Source organism: Carcharhinus amblyrhynchos, chromosome 19 (assembly GCF_965287045.1).
Source record: "Carcharhinus amblyrhynchos chromosome 19, sCarAmb.v2.hapA, whole genome shotgun sequence".
NCBI classification, from domain to species: domain Eukaryota; kingdom Metazoa; phylum Chordata; class Chondrichthyes; order Carcharhiniformes; family Carcharhinidae; genus Carcharhinus; species Carcharhinus amblyrhynchos.
The window spans coordinates 47742082-47768593 of record NC_137342.1 but is presented as its reverse complement, the minus strand read 5'-3'; the positions used below and the strand labels follow the sequence as shown (position 1 = coordinate 47768593).

At 46.2% G+C, this 26512-nt stretch overlaps 1 protein-coding gene across 4 annotated transcripts in view; it reads right to left on the bottom strand.

Moving 5' to 3' along the window:
* prkcq (protein kinase C, theta) overlaps positions 1–26512 on the bottom strand; it is a 158446-nt gene that overhangs the window by 80530 nt on the left and 51404 nt on the right. For 2 of the 4 annotated variants that reach the window (XM_080207719.1, XM_080207720.1), the window contains exons 2-3: positions 18081–18218; positions 1619–1818 (exon numbers count right to left, since the gene is read on the bottom strand). In XM_080207719.1, the coding sequence (XP_080063845.1) occupies positions 1619–1818; positions 18081–18195 (315 nt within the window). In that variant the 5' untranslated portion in view covers positions 18196–18218. Of the gene's footprint in view, positions 1–1618; positions 1819–18080; positions 18313–26512 lie in introns of those variants that run through there. The other 2 variants (XM_080207716.1, XM_080207717.1) reach the window with 1 other exon arrangement.

Here is a 26512-nt window from a genome sequence, read left to right as displayed (position 1 = left end):
AAAATCCGAGGTCACGTATCAACCGACTCATGAACAGCTTCTTCTCTGCTGCCACCAGACTTTTGAACGGCCCTATCCCGCACTAAGTTGGTCTTTTTCTACACCCTAGCTATGACTGTAACACTACATTCTGCATTCTCTTATTTCCTCCTCTATGATCGGTATGTTTTGTATAGCACGCAAGAAACAATACTTTTTGCTGTATACTAATACATGTGACAATAATAAATCAAATCATATTAAATGTACTGTTCTATGTTCTAATCTTCCAAGAGGTCTACATCTCTCTGATGCATCAGCATTCAATGAGAGCTTTGTTCGTTGACTGTACTTTCTACACTTCCATGTCTGCTCCCTGTCTGCTTAAACCTAAACAGAATGGCTTTAGATTTAAACTTCCAGACTTGATTTCTTACTAAAATCCCAGAATATGTTTTAATGCATTTAATTTGATTGTATCCAATAGATTGGTTTCAATATTCTTAACTTGCCTGGATGAGTGCAGTCCCAACAATACTCAAGAACCTCATACCATCCACCACCTTAAACATTCACTCCCTCCATCACCTATGCACAGTGGCTGCAGTGTATACCATTGACAAAATGTAGTGCAGCAACTCACCAAGGCCCCTTCAACAGCTCCACCCCCCCACCCCCCTCAAAACTATCTACTACCCAGAAGGAACAAGGGCAGCAGACACATGGACCACCACCACCTGGAGGTTCCCCTCCAAGGCACTCACCATTCTGACCTGAAATATATCACTATTCCTTTACAATCACCGGCTCAAAATTCTGGAACTCCTTTCCTAACAGCACCTTGGGAGTACCTACACCGCATGGACTGCAGCGATTATAGAGTCATAGGGGTTTACAGCATGGAAACTGGTCCTTTGGCCCAACTTGTCCATGCTGCCCTTTTCTTTATCCAGTGCTAATTGCCGTGTTGGCCCATATCCCTTTATACCCATCTTACCCCTGTAACTGTCTAAATGCTTTTTAAAAGACAAAATTGTGCCAACCTCTACTATCACCTCTGGCAGCTTGTTCCAGACACTCACCACCCTCTGTGTGAAAAAAATGCCTCTCTGGACCCTTTTGTATCTCTTCCCTCTCATCTTAAACCTATGCCCTCTAGACTCCCTTACCTTTGGGAAAAGATGTTGACTATCTAGCTGATCGATGGCCTTTATTATTTTATAGCCCTCTATAAGATCACCCCTCAGCTTCCAGAGAAATAAAGTCCCAGTCTTTCCAGCCTCTCCTTATGGTTCAAACTATCAGGTCCCAGTAGCATCCTAGTAAATCTCTTCTGCACTCTTTCTAGTTTAATAATATTGTTTCTATAATAGGGTTGATGAAGGTGGCTCACCACCACATTGTCAGAGCAATTAAGTATGGACAACATGGGACATCTCATGAACAAATCAAAAATAAAGACTCACTGGCCAATTTGGCCAATCCTTCAAGGCCATTCCCATATCCTCCATGCTTACATATCGCAATTTTTAAAATCTATTGGAATCGGAGTGAGGATCTCCATTCTCTGTCTCATCTGAAGGTTGCATCCACTGACAACAGAATAAATATAAAAAAAATCAAATATTTAAAACTTTACCCAGATGTCTGCTTTTCCTTGATTGCGTTTACATTTCTCTGCCAGGGAATTCAGCTCCACAGTCGTTTCAGAGATCAACTCGACAGTTTTGTCTTTGATGAGGATATGCATAACGCGGCCCTTGGTGATGTGTGCGTCAAAGGTGCTGTTCCAAGGAGGATACATGGTGGGCTTCTTTTGCATGAAGATCTGCCCTTTCTCTGTTGAGGTAGTCATAGATGTTAGGGTGAGTGAGGCACAAGGCACGCAGTGAGTCATAAAGACCCAGCCATTCTCAAGTACATGAAGAACAGTGGATACTTGTTAGTAACTAACTTCTATTCTAAAGCAACTAGTTACAGCCTTTGGGCCGAAGGGCCTGTTTCCCGTGCTGGGTTGTTCTTTGTTCTTGTTTATAAAATGCTACAAGGTGCTTCACAAGAGTATTATAAGACCAAATAAAAACGGAAAATGCTAAGAAACATAATAGGTTCAACAGCATCTGTGGAGAGAGAATAGAGCTAATGTTTCAGAGTAGCACGGTGGTAGAGTGGTTAGCATTGCCGCCACACAGTGCCAGAGATGCGGGTTTGATTCTTGGCTTGGATCACTGTCTGCGTGGAGTCTGCACGTTCTCCCCCGTGTCTGCATGGGTTTCTTCCGGGTGCTCCAGTTTCCTCCCACAGTCTGAAAGACGTGCTGGTTAGATGCATTGACCCGAACAGGTGCTGGACTGTGACAACTCGGGGAATTTCATGGTAACTTTATTGCAGCTTTAATGTAAGCCTTACCTGTGACTAATAAATAAAATTTAACTTTAAACTTTAGATGACCCTTTGTCTTTGACGCTCTCCACAGATGCTGTCAGACCTGCCGAACTTCTCCAGCATTTTCTATAGAATCCTACAGTGTAGTAGAAGGCCATTTGGCCCATCGAGTCTGCACCAACCAATATCCCATCCAGGCCCTATCCCCATAGCCCCATGCATTTACCCTGCCAGTCCCCCTGACGCTAAGGGGCAATTTAGCATGGCCAGTCCAACTAACCCACACATCTTTGGACAGTGGGAGGAAACCGGAGCACCTGGAGGAAACCCACCTAGACACGGGGAGAAGGTGCAAACTCCAGATAGACAGTGACCCAAGCTAGGAATTGAACCAAGGTCCCTGGCACTGTGAGGCAGCAGATTTTTTTTCAGATTCCAGCATCCACAGTATTTGCCTTTATTATAAAACTAAATATGGCAGTGAGCCTCAAAAGGAGATATCCATCTAATCACAGCCAGAGAATCATTTTCCCTTTTCCTATTATTTTATAAGCTTTTTCAAGACAAACCAGGAAGGCCTAGTCCCTAACCGCTGTTAATGTTCTCTCAGGAATAGCCTCAGGCCTGACCTTTGCCTTAGAATTTTACTTGGATCTCTTGCAGCCCCGTGACTAGGCCCCTCCCCAAATGTCAATGGCAGAAATCTTTCACCCTCGTTCGCGGATGGGTTTCCTGGTTGTCGCTCCGAGTGAGTGGACTTTTGGCTGGAATGCCAAATTCCCCATTCCCACTTGCAACGGGTCCCACCACAGGCGAGATAGGAGAATCCTACCCAGTGCTTCAATTGGTGTCAGGTTCGTATGCAAATTCTTTGGGCTAGGGTTTTCACTTTGCGGGGGCAGGGGTGATGGAAGCACTCTGGAAAACTCAGCAAATTAAGCGTTGGATGGCCAATTGGCCAAGTTGCAGCATGAAGTCTGGTGTTCTACACCCAATCCAGGGTCCAGACCGGGTCATCACATGGCAGAGGGGCTATGTCATGGAGTCTACCATGGCTACAAATCTATAGGCCCCCCTGCCCTCTCAATCTCTCTGTATTTCTTAGTGGAAACTCAAGATCATTCAGAAGTTCTGTCAAAAATCATACAGCTGCCACCTGTACATGCAGTTGTGGTCCCAGAGGGCAAAACCTTGTACCACCTCATCACACCCGCTGTGAAGAACTCTCAAACCTTTCTCAGTCCCTCCCAAGATGACGCCGGAGAGAGGCAACTTCCTGCCCAGCGTACACTCTAATTCTATCTTCTACTCCCGTTCCCTGCTTTTAAAACTTCATTTTAACTCTTTTACTACATTCTGCACTCTCTATGAATGGTATGCTTTGCCTGGACAGCGTGCAAGAAACAATACTTTTCACTGCATGCTAATACATGTGACAATAATAAATCAAATCAAATCGAATCGAATGCACAAATTGCAATGAGTGAAAAAAATTGCAGACAGTTGGTTCTTTAACGAGCTGGATAGCTTGTGAACCGATCATTTAAAAATAGTGGGCCACCTTCCGATCTGCACACCTGCTCGCCTTGCCTAATATCTCAGACCGGCATGTTGACGTCATACTGCCGACACAGAGTCATCTATTATATATCGATGTGGGGTGTTGGTAGAAGAGAGCGGAGGTGGGGTGGGAGGAGGCTAATTGAGGCACGGGGGCTGGTGTGGGGGTGGAGGGATTGAGGGGATGGTGTGGGAATGGGTGGGGAGAGTATGATTGGGGGTGGGGGAGATGGTTAGGAGGGGTGGGTGAGTCAGGGGTGGGGTGTTGGGGAGATAGTTTGGAGGGGTAGGGAGGTTATGAGTAGGGGGATGGAGGGATGGTGTAGGGGAGAGAGAGGTGGGTGGGGGTTAGGAATGGAGTATGTGTGTGAGGAGGGGGTGATGTTGATGTGCAGTAAAGGGAGTGGCTCACCCAATCCACAGCTGTATTACCCAGCCTTTTGATGTCTGATGTTTCTCACTCAATCTCTTTCCTCCAGGTTAATGGCCACACACTGTCCTCAATGCAGGGGATGGGGTAACGACTCAGTAAAAGTTAGCAAAGTTTATTTATTAGTCACAAGTAGGCTTACATTAACACTGCGATGAAGTTACTGTGAAAATCCCCTAGTCGCCACACTCCAGCGAAGTGTGGACGACTACGTTGACGAAGAATTTAACAAGGCCAATACACCTAACTTGCTTCAGTTCCAACAACCACGCTGTTCTTCAAGTGACCAGTAAGAAACTTGATTCCACTCAACCCCCCATATTCCCTTCGGGGGCCAGATTTTCCAGCCACACTTGCCCCAAGACTGGATAATCCCAACCGAGGTCAATGGACCTTTCCATGGGTTGTGCACCCCCCCCAACCCTATCCGATTCCCATGGTGGGGGCAACGGGAAAATTGTCTTTGTGGCAAAAGGCTGACACTGGGCATCTCCAAAAATTAACCTTGTGCTCCAGTAAATGACAGAGTGCAGAGGGGGAATTGAAATCTCTCATTGTTTAATGTGGCTTCCCGAACTTGTGTATTTCTTTATAGATCAGTCCTGTCACATACTAGATGTTAATGTACGACCTGAAGATACTGTGAAGTGGAATAACAGTATTTGATCCCATTTATTTGAAATTCCCCATTGATTTTAGCTTAGTGAGTCATTAATAAACTGTTCTGCTACGTAAGAGACAAATTTCAAACAAACATGATAAGTGTTTCGTATGCTTACATCTCGATGTCATTTGTAACAGTGAAACAATATATTGTTAAAGTGTCCTTTATAATCTGCATTCAAGCAGGACACTGGTCTATCCCTCAGTTCCATTCAATTATCTCATAGAATCACTGCAGAAGGAGGCCATTCAGCCCACTGAATCTGCACTGACCCACCTTTATATTTTACCCAGCCCTATCTCTGGTAACCCCACAGACTGACCCCAATAATCCCCCAACCTAAACATCTTGGGACACCAGGGGGCAATTCAGTATGACCAAACCCACCTAACCAGCACTCTTTGGATTGTGGGAGGAAACCAGAACATCTGGAGGGAAACCCACGCAAAGAAGAGGAGAATGTACAAACTTCACCCAGTCAGCCAAGGCTGGAATCGAACCCAGGTCCCTGGCACTGTGATGCAGCAGCGGTAACCAATGTGCCACCATGTTGCTCCCATGGATGAGGAAGTGCAACAAATGGCTACCATTTGAACCTGAAGATTGTCTGCCGGTATTATTTCTCAAGGAGAATTGTTTCAAAGTTTTATTGACCTTTCCTTCTCTGTTTGCCTACTTCTTGTGCTGAGGAGAGACTGAGTAGACTGGAACCTTACTCATTGGGATTTGGAAGAACGAGGGAAGATCCAAAGATGTGCGGGTTAGGTTGATTGGCCATGCTAAATTGACCTTAGTTTCGGGGGATTAGCAGGGCAAATATGTGGGATTAGAGGGATTGGGTGGGATTGGTGTCCAAGCAGACTCGATGGTCAAATGGCATCCTTTTGTTCTGTAGGGATTTTATGATTCCATGACCTTACTGAAACATATAAAACTATGAAGGGAGTAGATAAGAAAGAAGCAGGAAGGTTGTTTCCACTGGTGGGTGAAACCAGAACTAGGGGGCTTGGCCTCAAAATAAGGGGAGGCAGATTTAGGGCTGAGTTGAGGAGGAACTTCTTCACCCAAAGGGTTGTGAATCTGTGGAATTCCCTGCCCAGTGAAGCAGTTGAGGGTTTTTAATGCAAAGATAGATTTTTGAACGGTAAAGGAATTAAGGATTACGGTGAGGGGGGTGGGGTGTAAACAGAGCTGAGTCCACAAAAAGATCAGCCATGATCTTATTGAATGGCTCGAGGGGCCAGGCTTGAGGGGCCAGGCAGCTGACTCCTGCTCCTAGTCCTTATGTTTTTATGTGCTGTCAGAATGGACGCCAGCTGTGGGCACTGATAATGTGCTGATATTCACAAAGGATTAATGATTCTGGCACTATTGCTGCAAGTTTACCAAGAAATAATGCGCAGCCGATTGCTGGGAAGTGTATATCCAGCACACTCTCCATTCCAGCTTGTGTTAACCACAAGGAGAGTGACAAATCTTCAGAGACAACAGCTGGCAGTTTGCAGTAAAGGAACTGCAACACTGGCACTCGACAACGAAGGAAAGCGCTTTGTATCCTTAGTGCACATGGGGTTGTTGCCATCGCTCTGATCACATGTTTGTAAGTCATTTCAGGAATGCTAGCGTCCTGCGACTGTGCTGTCAAAATATGTGTGGGGCAGGAAAAGGCGGAAATGCCACTCTTAACAACAAACAGTACATCACAAATGCTTGTCTCCAATCGCCGTCAAAGCAGGAACCACTCAGAAAATTGCGCAAGTTGTATTTGCTGATTTGTAAAAGTCTCACATTTCATAAGAACAAAGGCTGCACTTTGATCATGGGCAGTCCCGTAAATTATACTCAACAGGGTCCCTGCCCATTGGCCACAGGGACCCAGGGCTAGGATAGAGGGACAAGATCCAGTTTTTGGTCACTGTCTGTGAGGAGTCTGCACGTTCTCCCCGTGTCTGTGTGGGTTTCCTCTGGGTGCTCTGCTTTCCTCCCACAGTCCAAAGATGTGCAGGTTGGGTTGACTGGGCATGCTGAATTAACCCTTAGTGTCTTGGGATGTGATAGGTTAGAGGGTTAATTTAGGTTAATTTAGTGGGGATAGGGCCTGGATGGGACTGTGGTTGGTGCAGATTCGATGGGCTGAATGGCCTCCTTCTGCACTGTAGGATTCTACGATTCAATGAAAATGAACCAATCCCTCTCCTCCTCGAAAGCATCTGTGTGTTTGTGTGCGGCCATTGGCCGAAGACCCCCAATGTGGAGCTCAATTGCGATGCCCCTGTAGTCGACAAGTCCGCTCATTCTCACTATTTCTCACTTGAAGAATGGCCATTTGGGTAATGGACCAAAGCACAGGGAGCGCACACAAAATCTTAGCTTGCACGGCTCATCGCACTGAGGGAGGAAGGGAGAGAAAACCAGAAAGGAGAAAATTGAAGCTCTTTGGAGGTTTTTTTTGAAAAAAGCACTGGTTTGGCCTCAACTGGAGTCTTGTGCTCAATTCTGGACAGGGCTACAGACAGGAATCATTGACCCAGAAGCTTCTCCTGTTTCCAGGAGCCTAATTCTCCACACTCCCCCAAATCTTTACCTCCCCAACTTGGGGTGCCCAGAAAAATAGTCAGAGTGGGGTTCCCACAGAATCCCTGCAGTGCAAAAACAAGGCCATTCGGCGTATCGAGCCTGCACCAATGCTTATAAAGAATACCTCACCTCAGCCCTCCCTTCCATCCAATCTCTATAGCCCCACGCATTTACCATGGCCAATCCACCCAACCTACACATCTTTTGAGACTGGGAGGAAATCAGAGCACCCAGAGGAAACCCACGCAGATCTGGGGAGAATGTGCAGACTCCACACAGACAGTGACTGAAGGCTGGAATCGAACTCGGGTCCCTGGTGCTGTGAGGTTGAATGGTTTTACACAGATTTATGAAAACTTGGTTTTTGCATTCCATGCCTGTTTATGAAGCCAACTGAAACCTCGGTTTTGAGTATGATACACGTTACAATCACAGCTTTGTCAGACAACTACACACAAATTGTTCATTCATATTTTACAACCAGCTCTACTCCTTTGAACCAGTCTCCGTGCAGTATTCAAGCAGCAACATCCAAAATACTTCAACCTCACAGGCGCTGCAAACAACAATCCTACGGACAAATGAGAACCTCTTGGACTAAGAGTGACATAGTCATGACTCCGGCGTTACTTCCAAGGTGAAAAATGGCAAAACCTGACAGTCAATTAGCATCAACCGATATTAACAGAAAAATTACACATTGCATTGAGTGATCAATACTTGCTCGTTTTAGAACATAAGAACATAAGAACATAAGAACATAAGAAATAGGAGCATGAGTAGGCCATCTAGCCCATCGAGCCTGCCCCGCCATTCAATAAGATCATGGCTGATCTGTCGTGGCTCAGTTCCACATTCCCGCCCTCTCCCCATAACCCTTAATCCCCTCTCTTATCAAAAATCCATCAACCCGTGTCTTAAAAATATTTAGCGAGGCAGCCTCCACCACTTCAACGGGCAGAGAATTCCAGGGATTCACCACCCTTTGAGTGAAGAAGTTCCTCCTCAACTCCGTTCTAAACCGCCCCCCCTTTATCTTGAGGCTGTGCCCCCTAGTCCTACTGTCCTTTCTGAGCGGGAAGAGTCTCTCCACCTCTATCCTATCCATCCCATTCATCATCTTATATGTCTCACTGAGATCTCCCCTCATTCCTCTAAACTCTAACGAGTACAAGCCTAGTTTATTCAGCCTCTCCTCATCGTTCAACCCCCTCAACTCCGGTATCAGCCTAGTAAACCTCCTCTGCACTCCCTCCAAGGCCAAAATATCCTTGCGTAAGTGCGGCGACCAAAACTGCACACAGTACTCCAGCTGCGGCCTCACCAATGCCCTATACAGCTGCAGCAAGACCTCCCTACTTTTATATTCAATCCCCCTCGCTATGAAGGCCAGCATCCCATTTGCCTTCCTGACCACCTGCTGCACCTGCAGGCTGGGTTTTTGCGACTCCTGCACAAGGACCCCGAGGTCCCTCTGCACCGTCGCCTGCTGCAGTTTTTCGCCACGTAAGTAATAGTCCTTCCTACCATTCTTCCTACCAAAGTGGACCACCTCACACTTGCCAACATTAAATTCCATTTGCCATTTCCTGGCCCATTCGCCCAGCCTATCTAGATCCTTCTGCAGACTCTCCACACCCTCTGCGCAAACTAACCATGATCTGATATACCCAGCACAAACAGCAAAATACTACAGCTGCTGGAAATCTGAAATATAAACAGAAGATGCTGGAAATACTCAGCAGGTGAAGTAGCATCTGCAGAAGGAGGAACAGAGTCAGGCCCGTGATCTGCACTGGTTTCTCGTTATGTAGAGACTCTGACATTTTCAACACTTCCCACTTCTGTGTGTGTGTTTGAGTGTTTCATTTGATTTGATTTATTATTGTCCCGTGTATTAACATACAATAAAAAGTATTGTTTCTTGCACATTATACAGACAAAACATACTGTTCATACAGAAGGAAAGGAGGGAGTGCAGAATGTAGTGTTACAGTCATAGCGAGGGTGCAGAGAAACATCAGCTTAATGCAAGGTAGGTCCATTCAAAAGTCTGACAGCAGCAGGGAAGAAGCTGTTCTTGAGTCGGTTGGTACGTGACCTCAGACTTTTGTATCTTTTTCCCGAAGGAAGAAGGTAGAAGAGGGAATGTCCGGGGTGCGTGGGGTCCTTAATTATACTGGCTGCTTTGCTGAGCCAGCGGGAAGTGTAGACAGAGTCAATGGATGGGAGGCTGGTTTGCGTGATGGATTGGGCTACGTTCACAACCTTTTGTAGTTCCTTGCGGTTTTGGGCAGAGCATGAGCCATACCATGTGTGTGAAGTCGGGAGAGATTGTCCCCACTGAATGTAGAGAGATGGCCCTGACATGATGGGCTGAATGGTCTCCATTTGAACCAATCTGTGATTCTCAAGGTGGGCAGGGTTATGGGAGAACACATTATGCAGGGGGGCATGGAGCAGAGAAAGGGCACGTTTACTTTCACACAGTACTACGAGACACTGCTTAGTGGCAGGGAAGCTTGGGAATAGAATGCCCACTTGCTGATCTTGCTGAAGATCTCAGATATATCTGCACCCCTCCCCAATTCTGGACACTCAGCCATTCCCAATTTTCATCACTCCATCATTGCCTGAGCCCTGAACTGGAGTTCCCTCTGTAAAGCCACCCACTAACCTTTCCTCCTTTAGGGCAGTATTTGAAATATACCCCGTTGACCAAGTGTCACCTTTTGTGACTCAGTGTCACATTACAAACCTCTGAAGCGCCTCAAGATGTTTTGCGACATTCAAGGTGCTAGCTAAATTCAAGTTGTCGTTGCAATTGGTGTATGGTGTGGGAAAATAACAGGATTATATTCATTAGAGTTTAGAAGAGAGAAAGGAGTTGTCACAGAAACTTATAAACTTCTAACAGGGTTAGACAGGGTAGATTCAGAAAGAATGTTCCTGATGTCCAGAACTAGAGGGTCATAGTTTGTGGGTAAGGGGTAAACCCTTTAGAACTAAGGTGAGGAGAAATTTCTTCACCCAGAGGGTTTGTGAATGTGTGGAATTCACCATCGCAGAATGTAGTTGAGGCCAAAACATTGTCTGATTTCAAGAAGAAATTAGATATATCTCTTGGGGCTAAAGGGATCCAGGGATATGGGGACGGGAAAGGGGGGATCAGGATATTGAATTCGATGAACAGCCATGACCAAGGTGAATGGCAAAGCAGGCTCGAAGGGCCAAATGGCCAACTCCTGCTTCTAATTTCTATGTTAAAAGGCACACAAGGGCCAGAATTCTCCAGTCGCGCGTGCCCCACTGCCAACGAGAATTTGGCGCTCAGCCAAATCTTCATTCACTGAAGCGGGACTGGAAAATCCCAGTTGTGGGCGAGGTTGAAGAATTCCAGCCAAGAAGTGGATAAAAAGATGAAGCAAGTTCTGTATCTTTGCAATCTCAAACAATTATGAAGATCGGCAAGGCGTTGTGAAATACACACATCGGCTTGCGTTGCTCAGGAGGTAGGCTAGAAGAGAGGAAGTGAGTTGTGAAGGGCAGTGGGTCACGTCTGAATACAGGATTGTCCTTTGCCAAGTCTAAATGTAGCCATTGACAGAGTGGTGGGCGAAGCACTGAGCTGGCTACACACGTGATTGGAAAGTCATTTCAGGAGGTAGACACAAGCATCATGAGCAGCTGAGTTCACCACAACTTAGGCACCACCTGTCAGGCGGATCAAATTTACGTTCACTTGCATTTTGAATGAAGATCTTCCCGTATTTGAAAAGCATTTCTCTCTGCGCTGCTGTACAGCTGTCACTAACCAGCATGAACGTTGAGAAAAATGCGTGAGATGAGCAACATTTTCATGTCCCCAGTGTAAGCAAAAGTTTAAAGTTTATTTTTTAGTGTCACAAGTGGGCTTACAATGAAGTTGCAGTAACTTAATTGCAGTGTTAATTTAAGCCTACTTGTGACACTAATAAACAAACTTAAACTTAAAAAAAGTTCCTGTGAAAATCCCTTAGTCGCCACAGTCCAGTACCTGTTCGGGTACACTGAGGGAGAATTTAGCATGGCCAATGCACATAACCAGCATGTCTTTCGGACTGTGGGAGGAAATTGGAACACCTGGAGGAAACCCATGCAGACACGGGGAGAATATGTCGACTTCGCATAGACAGTGACCCAAGTCGGGAATCGAATCCAGGTCCCTGGCACTGTGAGGCCGCAGTGCCAGCCACTGTGCCAGCCAAAGTTAGTTCCTTAAAAAGGATTCCACTGACAATCTGTTCTAAACAAAGAGCTGCAGGATGGGTTAATGCTGTGCAATTGATGGTGTCAAGTCTCTCAGAATGATTGGGCCTAATTGCTTATCTCAACCACTGCAAGTGCTCTTCCTTATTTTGTACTTTTCAATGACACTTTCATTTCTCTGTTCCCATTACTGTGACTTGTCACTGGCATTTATCAAACAGATATGCTAGCTTTCTGACAAGATTTTTCAGATGGCTGTCAATGACATCTTCTTCCTTTTTATTCTTTTGCCAGAAGTATAATCTGTCACTTGAACATCTCAGCAAAGAGATTCTGGTCGTGACAAATGCAGATCGTACAGTTACTTTTAGGCACTGTGTGATCTAAAAACAAGGATACCACTGAGAAAATGACAGAAGGAACTTCAGATCAGACACTCGGCCCATTGTCAGGGGTTCTGTTGATACATACATGAAAGTAATGGCCTGAAAATGATGTTGAATCAAAGAATTCCTTAATGCAGGAGGAGGCCATATGGCCAATCAAGTCTGCACCAACCACAATCCCACCCCCAGGCTCTATCCCCGCAACCTCACACGTTTACCCTGCTAATCCCCCTGACACTAAGGAGCAATTTAGCATGGCCAATCAACCTGACCCGCACATCTTTGGATTGTGGGAGGAAACCGGAGCACCCGGAGGAAACCCATGCAGACACGGGGAGAACATGCAAACTCCACACAGACAGTAACCCGAGGCTGGAATTGAACCCGGGTCCCTGGTGCTGTGAGGCAGCAATGCTAACCACTGTGCCACCCATGTTAGATCATGTAGGTGATCTTTCCACTGTCATTGTAGTCACTGGAATTTTAGGTCATGGCTATGCAGGGGTCACACTTGTGCAGGAACATTTTCAGACAGTGCCTTCAAATGCCGACTCCATGCTTCCAGCTCCAACCTCCACCTCTTTCTACAGCTTGTTTCTTTATCACTGAATCCATGCCCAGGCTTAAACAATCAAGGACGGTGGATATCAATAATAAAGTCTCACATAATCGAACACAGAGCAGTTAAACACGACAAGGTCACGAGATGGACAGCCTCTCCTATCTCAAGCGAGAAGCTGTATTATGTAGGGTGGGATTATCAGGGTCTGTTCGCCATGGCGCAAATCCCGTTATAGCCCTCTGAAGTGACAGAGCAAGCCACTCAGTTCAAGGGAAGTTAGGGATGGGTACTGGATGCTGGCCTGAACCACGATACCCACATCTCATGGAAGACTAGGCTGGAACGTTCCTTCTGGGATACGGGCGACATTTATTTTCAATCCTATTGCACGACTTATGAAGGGAGTTAATAAGTGGGTTCCTCGGGTGCCACTGCTGTTGTGATTCTCAGTGGCAGAGATGGCTGGGGAGGGATGGGCTGTTGAAGGATTAATCTTGGCAAGTTACTCAGTGCAGACGGTATCTCCAGCATTCACAGAGCGCTGGTGGAGGAGGGGGTGGAAATAAAGAGGGCAGCAATCGAGCAAGCTAAACAGGTCTTCATTAGGGTGGAGGCAGTGTGGTGCATTATTCAAAATAACATATTCACACTGACAACATTCCTGCCTAAGTATTAATATTAACTTTTACTGTGAGGCTTTGTTTGGACATTTCCTTCCATAGGATGGACTTTTCACCAAATAAAGAGACATGTGAATTATACGTTGTTACAGAAACCGGTCGTCCCAGATAGGCTCCACGTATTTGAAATAACAAAGTTCAATGGAATCTGAGTAGCAGGAAGAAACTGCAGCCCCTAAAACAAAATTAGCTGAGTTTCTTTTAACATCTGCTTCTTACTTGCTTGGCATATGCTAAGGATGGCATGGTGACAAAGGTTGGCACAGTGGCACAGTGATTATCACTGCTACCTCACAGCGCCAGGGGCCTGGGTTCGATTCCTGGCTTGGATTCCTGTCTGTGTGGAGTCTGCACATTCTCCCCGTGTCTGCGTGAGTTTCCTCTGGGTGCTCCGGTTTCCTCCCACACTACAAAGATGTGTGGGTTGGGTGGATTGACCATGCTGAATTGCCCCCCAGTGTCAGGGGGACTAGCTAGGGTAAATGCACGGGACAGGGCCTGGGTGGGATTGTGGTTGGTGCAGGCTCACAGAACAAAGGAATTTACGGCACAAAGATAGGCTCTTTGGCTCTCCATGTCTGCGTCAACCATGCAGACTCAATGGGCTGAATGGCCTCCTTCTGTATTGTAGGATTCACGACCAAGTTGGCCAGTGGCAGATAGCCCAGCGACAGTGCTAGAAGGCACACGAGAAGCCACAATGGGCATAGGGCGGCATCTTACAAGAATTTGGCAAGTTGTCCGTTCTGGTAAGAAAGCTGGTGTGGAACTCTCCAGCTCCACTGCTCAGCTTTCTCTCCGGATCTTGTCATTTAAGTGCTGATTGAGAGTGGGTGGTGTTTGGGGCGTTGCGCAGGCAAGGCGAGGACTCTTGGAGACAGAATACGGGCTGCACTGAGATTGATTGCTGGAAAATAAGTAATCTCCCGCCCCCTCCACCATGGAGGTATTATTGGCTGCCCCCTCCCACCGCGATTATTGCTGCCCTTCCCCCCCAACCATCACTGGCATCCCCATCGCTCGCACGGCCGCTCCCCATCATCACAGATAAATGGGTTCTCACACGTGTGGCTCCCCCTAGGGTTCACCTTTAGAACTGTTTCCAATGATGCAGTTAGAGGTTGTCCAGTAAGCAGCATCTTTATACGTTCAGCGAGGTTCGGTTTTCATGTCATTGCATACACAGGCAAAGTCAATCTATGTCAGGGGTCAGTGTCAGGGGTCAGTGTCAGGGGTCAGTGTCAGGGGGCAGTGTCAGGGACAATGTTGGGGGCAGTGTCAAGGAGCAGTGTCGGGGGGCAGTGCCAGGGGTCGCTGTCAGTGGGCAGTGTCAGGGGGACAGTACTTGGGGTCAGTGTGTGGTCAGTGTCAGGGCGCAGTGCCGGTGGGCAGTGTCCAGGGGCAGTGCCAGGGTGCAGTGTGAGTGGTCAGTGTCAGGGGGGCAAGGTCAGGGGGCAGTGTCAGGACACTGCCTACCAGGTCCCTCTCGTCAGGTTCGATACTAATCTTGCACCCCCTGATGAGATCACCATGACAAGTTCATGTCCTGGTGAGTCTGTTGTAAACCAGTGCGAGGGGGGGGGGATCTGGTGAGAAGGATGGTTAATATATTTAACTTTATTAAAATGAATGTAAATCAGGTTCTCGTCTGTTATGGGCGCGCACCTGATTACATCGGTGGTGAGGGCCAGCAAGAAGCGGAAGTCGCAATCTCACTGCCAGGATTCACATTTCTGGGGTTTGCTGGATCGAGTCTCTGCCACCGATCCCACGCATGGAGAACGTGGCCTCAAGATTCTGCCCTTAATCTTTCTTAACAGGGCTTTCCTCCATGAGGTAAGTCTGCTTCACACCATGCTATGACTAACTCACTGCATGGCTAAGCATGTGGGCCAACTGACTTACTTCCAAGATGACACATTGAAAGTTCTGATCAGCAAGAAGTGTGTAACCGTGAGGCAAATTCGCTGGTTGCCAGGAGTGACACCATTTGGTGAGTATGGGGATGGTGGTAAAAGGAACTGAGTGAACTATTCATGAAATGACATCAGTAAATGAACAGGTGTCAGTGTTGGGAATGTGGGAATTCTCCGGCTGTTCACACCAGCGGAATTCTCCACTCCAGTAAAGTTTTCTAATAATAATCCCTTGGGCAGCACGGTGGCACAGTGATTAGCACTGCTGCCTCAGAGCATCAGGGATCAGGTTCAATTCTGGCCTCGGGTCACTGTCTGTGTGGAGTCTGCATGTTCTCCCCGTGTCTGCGTGGGTTTCCTCCGGGTGCTCCGGTTTCCTCCCACAATCCAAAGGGTTAGGTGGATTGGTCATGCTAAATTGCCCCTTAGTGTCCAAAGATGTGCAAGTTTAGGGAGATTAGCAGGATAGGTGTGTGGAGTTACGGAGATAGGGCAGGAGAGTCAGTGCAGATTCATTGGGTCAGGATTCTACGATTCTCACTTCTGAGTAATGCCAAAGGAAGTCGATCGGCAAAAAATGAATCTTGTGAAAACTGACATTTACACACTTCCAAATTGTTCTTTAGTGTGAAGCATGTGCAGACTGTGGACTCAGGAACTGCAGTGGCAACCAATTTATTTATAAAATCCATTTGTGGGACTGGCTAGGGCCAACAATTATTGCCCTCCTGAGTTGCCCTTGCAAAGGTGCTGGTGAACTGCCTTCTTCAATGGCTGCAGTCCCTGTGAGTGTAGGTACACCCAGAGTGCTGTTAGGGAGGGAGCTGTAGGATCTGGACCCAGTGAAGGATGTTCAAACATGCAATAAAATCACTCTGGGCCGAACAGTTCTGCTATCTCTGATTAATAAACGTCAGAACAGAAGATCTGGGAGAACAAATACTTTGCACGTTTTTCTGTAAGATAAGGAATGACTCTATGATTATTGGGTTCCCAGCAGACGGGCTACAGAAGGTGTCGCCTTGATTTTTGAAGCCCTTTTGTTTGTGGTTTTCCCATCACTAGTTTGAGTTGTGGGTGGCTGGAATTGTCTGGCTGTTCACACCAGTGCGAACTTCCAGTTGTGCCGACAGGGCACCCCCCCCACCCCCTCCCCACCGCCCCCCGCCCTCCACCCCCCTCCGCAGTTTCAAGGCAATGAGGGGTAAATTCCAGAGGGGGGATTAGAAGACCCTGTCACTGGTCAATAGCGGGTTGTTTCCTGGAACATGGCGGTTTGCGCAGTAAGTCCTATCCAGTGTGTCCTAAACAAGTGAACTTGAAGTGGGCTCAAACAGTGATAATCTAATCAGAGGCTCCCACAACTCATGATGTCATCAGAACCTCCCCCTCCCCAATCCGGCATTCCCTCGTAGAATCCCTACAGTGCAGGAGGAGGCCATTTGGTCCACTGAGCCGATGCCAACAACAATCCCACCCAGCCCCTGTCCCCATAACCCCTCACATTTACCGTGCTAATCCCAATAATTTACATATCCTGGCACATTAAGGGAGGTATTTTACAATCTCGCTCAGGCGAGGCTCATAACATCCCACCCGAGGCCAACAAGAGAATTCCGTTTTGCGAGTCTCGATCGCCCTGATTCTGGGGTGGGCGAGGTGGTAAAATTCTGGCCTAAGGGTCAATTCAGCATGGCCAATCCACCCACCCTGCACATCTTTGATGTGTGAGAAGAAACTGGAGCACCCGGAGGATGCCCACGCAGGCACAGGGGGGAGGTTAGAATTGAACCCGGATCCCTGGTACTGAGAGGCGGCAATGTTGACCACTGTGCCACCGCGCCACCCTTGTTCTCCTTCACCCTCAAACAATAATAAAATTCTTGGTTACCTCTTTTTTCAAAAAATCGCATGTCAACTAGTGAAAGCAGTGAACATCTTGTGTGAGGGAGTAAAGGAGTGTCAGCATTCATTGGCTGTAGATCATTAATAGAGTCAAATTGCATTGTGCAGCGCTGGTAAATAGTATATCGATGCAAAATTCTTTGGTGTGACATTTAACAATGGTATTAATGGTTGAAGATAACACCTTTTGCAAGATGGAGCTCTGCTGCAGTTCATTTATGTAGATGCAAAGCAATTTAATTTACAAATCGCTCAGGTTAAGATTCACTTGAGGCAGCTAGTGTGAAAATGCCTTCAGGAGCCCAACTCACAGCCTTTCAGTTTCACACAGGCTGAAGTATAACTGTTGCCTTTGGAAAGCCCAAGTTTAAAAAGCAGCTGTGCGCAAGTCAACTTCCCTTGAAATCCAGTGAGTGGAGATCTGTGAATGTGATGATTACACACATGTGGTGGACTCCCATTTCCTGTGAGCCGGACAGCCATGTGGGGCTGGGGGAACAGCTCGGGACTTTTGGTTCGATGTTGCTTTAAGCAGGAATGTTCTGAAGCTGGCACTTGTGCAATTCCCTTGAATAAGCAGCGTGCCTGAAACCCCCCCGATATAAACAACAGCTCTTGCCAACGTAACCCGAGATGGGAGCAAGTCAAATAAGCAAAATTATAAAACATTGGCCTCTGCATGATTTGCCTACAATAACAATTTGGGATATGACACATTAGACTAATACAATATTGAGAAGCTTGAAAACAAAATATCAGTAGATGACCGGACAAATTAAGTACCTTACCTGTGTCCACAGCCTCTTTCACAATGACAGCACAGTAGGGGTTCTGGATATCCTCAGCTTGTTGGCTAGGGCCATTGTCGAAATTGGAGAAGCCAATGCGGAGGAAGGGAGCCATTTCGGATATCTTGACAGTCAGACCTTTGGATAACATAATGGATAGCCGGGATTAGCGTAGGGAGCAGCCAAACCTTCTAACCTCCTGAATGACCGTCAGACCGTCTGTCTGAGAGGAGCCTGCTGATCATCGGAACCAACTGCAAACTTTACTTCCTTTTCTGCGAGGCAAAATGTGACAAAAAAAGAAGCTGGCTCAGGCAGCCTCATGTGTCACTGGGGAGGTGGAGTCAGGCGATATACTGGAGAGCACTGAGAATGAAGGAAGTGGCACCCTCTCGCCTAAATGTCACACAGCATCCAGTGCGGAGTCAAATTTCCAAACTGCCTCACACGGGATATCTCAAACCGTATATTTTTAACTCAAAAGGTTTGCGCATGTTTTCTTTGAAACAAATTCAACGACACACAAAACGAATATTTCAAGTTCTGTTGAATTTTAATTGCATTCACTCCTTCTGAAATATGGCTGGCTGGGGGTGGGTGAGATGTGGGAATTGGCAAAGGGAAATTAAAGCAGATTTAAAAGGCAGAACACAGCACTTCACACGGTAATTGGAAATAATGATGTGTGACATTAGTAACCATTGTGATGCTACACATGCAATATATTTAATCACAATTTTTAACAAAAGTCTTAACCATTAAAAGGTTCTTCTAGTGCATGGAGGAATTTCAAGCATATCATCTGGGCAGCACGGTGGCACAATGGTCAGCACTGCTGCCTCACAATGCCAGGGACTCAGGTTCAATACCAGCCTTGGGTTGCTGTCTATGTGGAGTTTGCATACTGTCGGTGTGGGTTTCCTCCGGGTGCTCCAGTTTCCTTCCACAGTCCAAAGATGTGCAGGCTAGGTTGATTGGGTATGATAAATTGACCCTGGTGTCAGGGGGATTAGTGGGGTAAATATGTGGAGTTATGGAAAAGGACCTGGGTGGGATTGTGGTTGGTGCAGACCCGATGGGCCAAATGGCCTCCTTCTGCACTGTAGGGATTCTATGAAATTTTAGTGGGAATCATTACATTTGTTACTTACACTACAACCTGAACCATCAGTTAACCAGAAAGACAGTGAATTTTGTTCTAACCTTGTATCACTTCCTCAGTTCCATTCACTCGCAATTGCTTCATATTTTTTGATGAATGACTTTAGATCTTGAAAGTTTGAATTGGCTCAGCATTACAAGTCTTTTGGTAAATAAACTGACGCTTCAGAAGGGAGAGAGATGAGAGGCGTTGCTTGCCAACCTGCCATGATTGATGCCCCCTCTTGAGCGGCATCTCAGATATCAGTCTTCAGTCAGTTCATGGGCCCTGACAACATTCCGGCAATAGTTCTGAAGACATGCTCCAGGACCTGTCACACTCGTAGCCAGGTTGCTCCAGTACAGTTCTGACACTGGCACCCACCCAATAATTGCCCTGCACACAAAAACCAGGACAATTCCAACATGGCCAATTGCTGCCCCATCAGCCTACTCTCAATCATCAGCAAAGCGCCGGAACGAGTTATTGGCAATGCTATTAAGTGGCACTTACTCAGTAATAACTGCTCACTGAGGCTCAGCTTGGGCTCCACCAGGGCCACTCAGCCCCCAACCTCATTCCAGCTTTGGTTCAAACATTTGCAAAGGAATAACAGTGCGGTAGCACAGTGGGTTAGCACTGCTGCCTCACAGTGCAAAGGAACCGGTTTCGATTCCTGGCTTCGATCACTGTCCGTTTGGAGTCTCTGCACGTTCTCCCTGTGTCTGCGTGGGTTTCCTCCGGTTGCTCTGGTTTCCTCCCACACTCTAAAAATATACGGGTTAGATGGGTTGGCCATGCTAAATTGCCCCTTAGTGTCAGGGGGACCAGCTAGGGTAAATGCATGGCGTTATGGGGATAGGACCTGGCTGGGATCGGTGCAGACTCGATGGTCCGAATGGCCTCCTTCTGCACTGTAGGACTTTGTGATTCAATGAACCGAACTCCAGAAGTGAGGTGAGAGTTACTGCCCTTAATATCGAGGCAGCATTTGAGCTATGTTGCATCAAGGAACCCCAGCAAAACTGAAGTCAATAAGAGCCAGGGGGAAACTCTCCTGACGGAGGTTGTTGGAGGTCAATCATCTCAGTCCCAGGACACAACTGCAGAAGTTCCTTGGGCCCGACCATCTTTAGCATCTACACCAATGACCTTTCTTCCCTCATAAGGACAGAAGTGGGGCTGTTCGCTGATGACTGCACAACATTCAGCACCATTTACAACTCCTCAGATACTGAAGCAGGCCATGTCCAAATGCAACAAGAGCTGGACAAAATCCAGGCTTGGGCCAACAAGTGACAAGTAATAAGTACTTGGCAATGATGATCCCCAACAAGAGAGAATCCGACCACCTACTCTTGATATTCAATGGCATTACCTCGCCGAATCTCCTACTATCAACATTCTGGGCGTTACCAGAAACTGAACTGGACCAACCATAAAGATACTGCGACTGCAGGAGCAGGTCAGAAGTTGGGAAGTCTGTGGAGGGTAACTCACCTCCAGCTGCAAGGCACAAGTCGGGGATCCCTCAGGGTAATGTACTAGACCCAATCATCTTTAGCTGCTTCATCAATGATCTTCCTTCCATCATAAGGTCAGAAGTGGGGATGTTCGCACAATGTTCAGCACTATATGGGACGCCTCAGATACTGAAGCAGTCCATGTTCAAATGCAATAAGATTTGGACAATATCCAGGCTGAGGCTGACAAGTGGCAAGTAACGTTCAAGCCACACAAATGCCAGGCAATGACCATCGCCAATAAGAGACACTCTAACCACCGCACCACTATTACCATCACTGAATCCCCCACTGTCAACATCCTTGGGGTTACCATTGACCAGAAACTCAAATGGACTCACCACATAAACACAGTGGCTACAAGAGCAGGATAGAGGCTAGGAATACTGCAGTGAGTAACTCACCACCTAATTCCCCAAAGCCTGTCCACCGTCTATAAGGCACAAACCTGGTGTGATGGAATACTTCCCACTTCCCTGGATGGGTGCAGCCCCAACAACACTCAAAAGCATGACGCCATCCAGGACAAAGCAGCCCGCTGGATTGGCACTACATCAGCAAACATCCACTTCCTCCACTACCGACGCTCAGTGGCAGCAGTGTGTACCATCTACAAGATGCACTGCAGCAATTCACCAAAGATCCTCAGACAGCACCTTCCAAACCCTCAACCACTTCAGTCTAGAAGGACAAGAGCGACAGATACATGGGAACACCACCACGTGCAAGTTCCCCTCCAAGCCACTCACCACCTTGACTTGGAAATATATCACTGTTCCTTTGCAATTGCTGGAAAAACATCCTGGAATTCTCCCTAATGGCATTGCTGTAAGTTTGTCAGTGATAGATCCTACTGCCTAAAGCAATGAACTGAACTAGTCTTTCTGGTCTATTTTGGGTATGATGTGGGTATGCCGGCGTTGGACTGGCGTAAACACAGTAAAAAGTCTGACAACACCAGGTTTTAGTCCAACCGACTTATTTGATAATAGACTCACAAGCTTTCGGGTTAGTCCCTTCGTCAGGTGAATGGAGAGTTCTGGCCTCAGACAGAGCATATAAAGCACAGACAGTTTAGAGATTACTGATTAGAATGCGAATCCTTACACCTAACCTGCTGTTCAAGACCTGAAGTGGCTGACAATGTGAGTGGAAGGAGCACTGATCACAGGTTACAGAGATGTGTATTGTCTCCAGACAGTACAGTAAGTGAGGTTTTGCAAACCCAGGCAAGTCACGGGGGTTACAGATAGTGCGACATAGTGGGTTCATGTCGCACTATCTGTAACCCCCGTGACTTGCCTGGGTTTGCAAAACCTCACTTACTGTACTGTCTGGAGACAATACACATCTCTGTAACCTGTGATCAGTGCTCCTTCCACTCACATTGTCAGCCACTTCAGGTCTTGAACAGCAGGTTAGGTGTAAGGATTCGTATTCTAATCAGTAATCTCTAAACTGTCTGTGCTTTATATGCTCTGTCTGAGGCCAGAACTCTCCATTCACCTGACGAAGGGACTAACCCGAAAGCTTGTGAGTCTATTATCAAATAAGTCGGTTGGACTAAAACCTGGTGTTGTCAGACTTTTTACTATTTTGGGTAATCATAGAATCCCTACTTGGGTCAACCCACAGCATGTGGGCTGCAGTGATTCAAGAAGACAGCTCACCACCACCTTCTCAAGGCCAACTAGGGATGGGCAATAAATGTTGGCCAGACAGCGATGCCCATGTCCCATGAATGAATACGCTATGATGGATTGCCTGGATGAGTACAGTTGCAACAACAGTCAAGAGCTGGACACCAACCAGGCAAAGCAGTTCATTTGACTGTTATTCCATTGCCCAGCTTAAACCTCTATTTCCTATACCATCAATGCACAGTGGGAGCCCTGTGTACCATCTACAAAATGCACTGCAGCCATTCACCAAAGTTCAGTTGACAGCACTTTCCAAACCCCTGACCTCTACCATTTAGAATGACAAATGTAATAGATGCATGAGAACATCACAGTGGTTAGCACTGCTGCCTCATAGCGCCAGGGGCCCAGGTTCGATTCCTGGCTTGGAATCGAACACTGTCTGTGTGGAGTTTGCACATTTTCCCCGTGTCTGTGTGAGTTTCCTCCGGGTGCTCCGGTTTCCTCCCACATTCCAAAGATGTGCAGGTTAGGTGGATCGGCTGTGCTAAACGTGTGGGGTTACCAGGATAAGACGGGGAGAGAGGGCCTGGGTAAGATACTCTGTCAGAGAGTTGGTGCAGACTCAATGGGCTGAATGGCCTCTTCTGCATAGTAAGGATTCTATGATTACACAAAATAGTTCAGTATGTTGCTTTATGCAGCAGGAACCATTGCTGACAATGTTACAGCAAGGCAGGGGGGTGTTGAGATTTCAACTTCTCATGAACAAGTCCTGCAAGCTGTCATTGCTTATTTCAGTGCCTGTCAGACCTTAATAATAGGCTAAATTTAACAAAAGTAAGCAAAGACCAAGTGAAAATCTGGATTTGTTCAACAATCTTCATAGGTTGGTTGGGAGCTGTGGTTATGGAATCTTAAATGAGGAGATGATTTAGGATAGGATCGTAATCAGGATCCGAGCTGAAGCATTATCATGGCTCTTATGGACAAGAGAAGGTTCAACATTAGTAAAATCAGTGTAGTGTGTGAGGCTAAGGAAATGCAAGAAAAAGGATCAGGAAAGGGAAGGTCCCATGAGAAAGACTGAATGAGATCATTCAGTTTGTAGATCACATGGGAGAAAACGCACCAAAGCGTTTGGCTCCCAAAACAGGGCAAGTGCTGCAACTGGCATTTTGAAATGTCTTTGGTGTACTGGGAACAAACTTCCCAAGTGGGGAGAATGTGAGGGTGGAGAGTTGGGTGGAGTGCCACAACTGTGGAAAAAAGGCCACTTAAAAAGTGCTTGTCACTCCAAAAACCTGTAAAAAGAGGGAGAAGGTTGTAAAACAGGCCCAAATAGAAATAAATTTAAAAAAATACAGGAAAAGGATTTAGCCTTCATGGAGAAGGTACATGGTACTGGGGTTTAAAAAAAAGGATGGCAAGGATAAGTTGGGTCAAAGGGCCTGTTTCTCTGCTGTCAACCTCTATGACTCTACTGAAGGCAAGTACGAGAATACTAAGCTCAAAGTGGATGGACACCTCACCAGATAAACCAGAAACAGGAGCAGGGATTTCGGTTTTATCAGGTCAAATCAAATGGCTAAAATGGGTTACATTGCAACACTCGTCTATCAAATTACAATGTCCAAGTGGGACAACTTTAACAGTGAAAAGCCAACTCATGGCAAAGCTGAGAAATAAAGACTGAGAAATCCTCAAACCTCTCGGTCATTCAAAATCAAGAAGGCTCCGACAGAGCAGTAAGACATGCCTAAAACTGAAACTAACCTAAAAAGTGTATGAAGTTGCTGATGAGATCTACAGCAGCAAATTTTGTAATTAATTTCCAAAACTGTTTACAGGGCTAGCAAAGTTAAAGACCTAGTACCATATTGTCTGCTGAGCTCTTGCCAAAACAATTTGCCTCTTGACATTGAGGAAAGTCACTTACCTACTCTTGGATAAAGTTAAGTGTGAAATTGGAAAAAATGCAGCAGCAAGGGGTGGCATGGTGGCACAGTGGTTAGCACTGCTGCCTCACAGCGCCAGGGACCCGGGTTCGATTCTGGCCTGTCTGTGTAGAGTTTGCACATTCCCCCCAAGTCTGCGTGGGTTTCCTCCAGATGTTCCAATTTCCTCCCACACTCCAAAGATGTGCAGTTTGGGTGGATTGTCTGTGCTAAATTGCCCCTTAGTCTCCCAGGATGTGTAAGTTAGGAGCACTGGCGAGGTAAATGCTTGGGGTTATGGGGATTGGGCCTGGGTAAGATGCTCTGTCGGAGACTCGGTGTAGGCTCAATGGGCCAAATACCCTCCTTCTGCACTGTAGGGATTCTATAATTCCATGTTTTTATGAAAGGGTTATCCTACTGGTCACCGTGCCAACAAAATGGTATTCAGGTATGATAATGATCCCAAAGCCAAACAATTAATTCAGATCCCACGTGGATTTAACTCAATTAATCAGTGGAACATGAAATCCAACTAATGATCTCAGTGGTTGAGAGATGTGCCAAACCAGCTATGAGTACTTTATTTAGCAAACTGGACTGAACAGTCGATTTTGGCAACTGTCTCAGGACAGTGAATCCACATAGCTGACCACAATCCTAACACTATTCAGTCATCATTGTTACAACAGACTGACCCTTTGAAATCATGTCTACTCTGGAAATTTTCCAGAGACAATGGCCAGAAATCTACCACCTTACCCACCACAGAATCAGAGTGGGCGTGATTCATAGGACGGAAAGGTCCGTTGGCCTCGGGTGAGATTTTATGATCTCATTTGAGCGAGGTCATAAAATTGCACCAGTCTCACAATCTAGAAGGTATGAAAGAAGCTCGATGCAACATGGATGATATACATGGTTCCATGATGGAAAAGCATGGTCGCAGAGTCAAAACAGTCTTGGAAGTCATACAGGATGCAGGTCTAACATTGAATAGAAAATGTGAGTTTGCCAAAACCAAAACCAAACAACTAGGTTCCTAGGTCACAATACAAGTCACTGGAAACAGTTTGGACTATGGTTCGTCCAAATGAATCAAAACTAATTGGAGAATTTCCACAACTCTAGAATATTGCTGGGTGTCAATGATTCCTCAGAATGGTCAACCAAGAAGGCAAGTTCCCACCAACTTTAGCAGAGCCTTGTGTTAGCTGTTGAGACAGGATCACCAGTGGTGTGGAACGTAGACACCATTCTACACCATGCATTCAAAAAAGGTTTTCAAAAATTGCTTTCGAAAGAAAGAATAAACTACTTTTAATCTCTTCTGAAATCTCAGCACATCGCAACCCAGAGTTACCAACTCTGTAGAAGCAGATGCATCGTCTATAGGTTTGGGGACAGTTTTCTTTAAGTGCAGAAAGACAACAAGCATGAACCAGCTTCTAGGTCACTAACAGAAACAGGACAAAACCAGGTTCTAGGTTAGTGACCTAGAAACAGGACAATGGTACACTGCAATAGAAAAAGTAGCACTGACAGAGATGTGGACGTGCAAAATATTTTTAGCTGATGTTGTGGGATTGAATTTCAAATTCAAAATTGACCATAAGCCTCCAGTCATCCTTTAAACATGAAGAAATTGCAAAAATGTCACCCAGAATCCAGCAGTTCAGAATAAGTTTGATGAGATATGACTCCATCACAGAGTATGTTAAAAAGGAAGCATCAAACAATAGTACTCACACTGTCATGAATATGACTGGATTTATACTTCAGTGAGGAGGATGAAGCATAGTTACTGCAAAAATGTTACAGGAAATAAAATAAGCCCAGCAATGAGATGAAAAATGTCTATATGTTTGAGAATATTGCCTGAAAGGACGGTCAGTCGATATCCACACCAATCTGATTCTACGGCAGTACTTCAAACAGCACAAGCACCTCACAGTCATTGACAACTTAACTAGCCTTGAATGAGACAATAACCAAGCTGAGAGCACTTTAGCTTGAAATTCTTCAAAGGCTTCACCAAGGTTACCTAGGAATAGCAAAATGTTGTGTGGCAGCAATCTGTCTAGTGGTCAGGCAATACTTCTTCCATAAAATAAATGGTTTCTAACTGTCTTATTGAGCTGTAAACTGCTAAGTACAAAAAGAACCACTATTACCTTCGACATTTCCATCA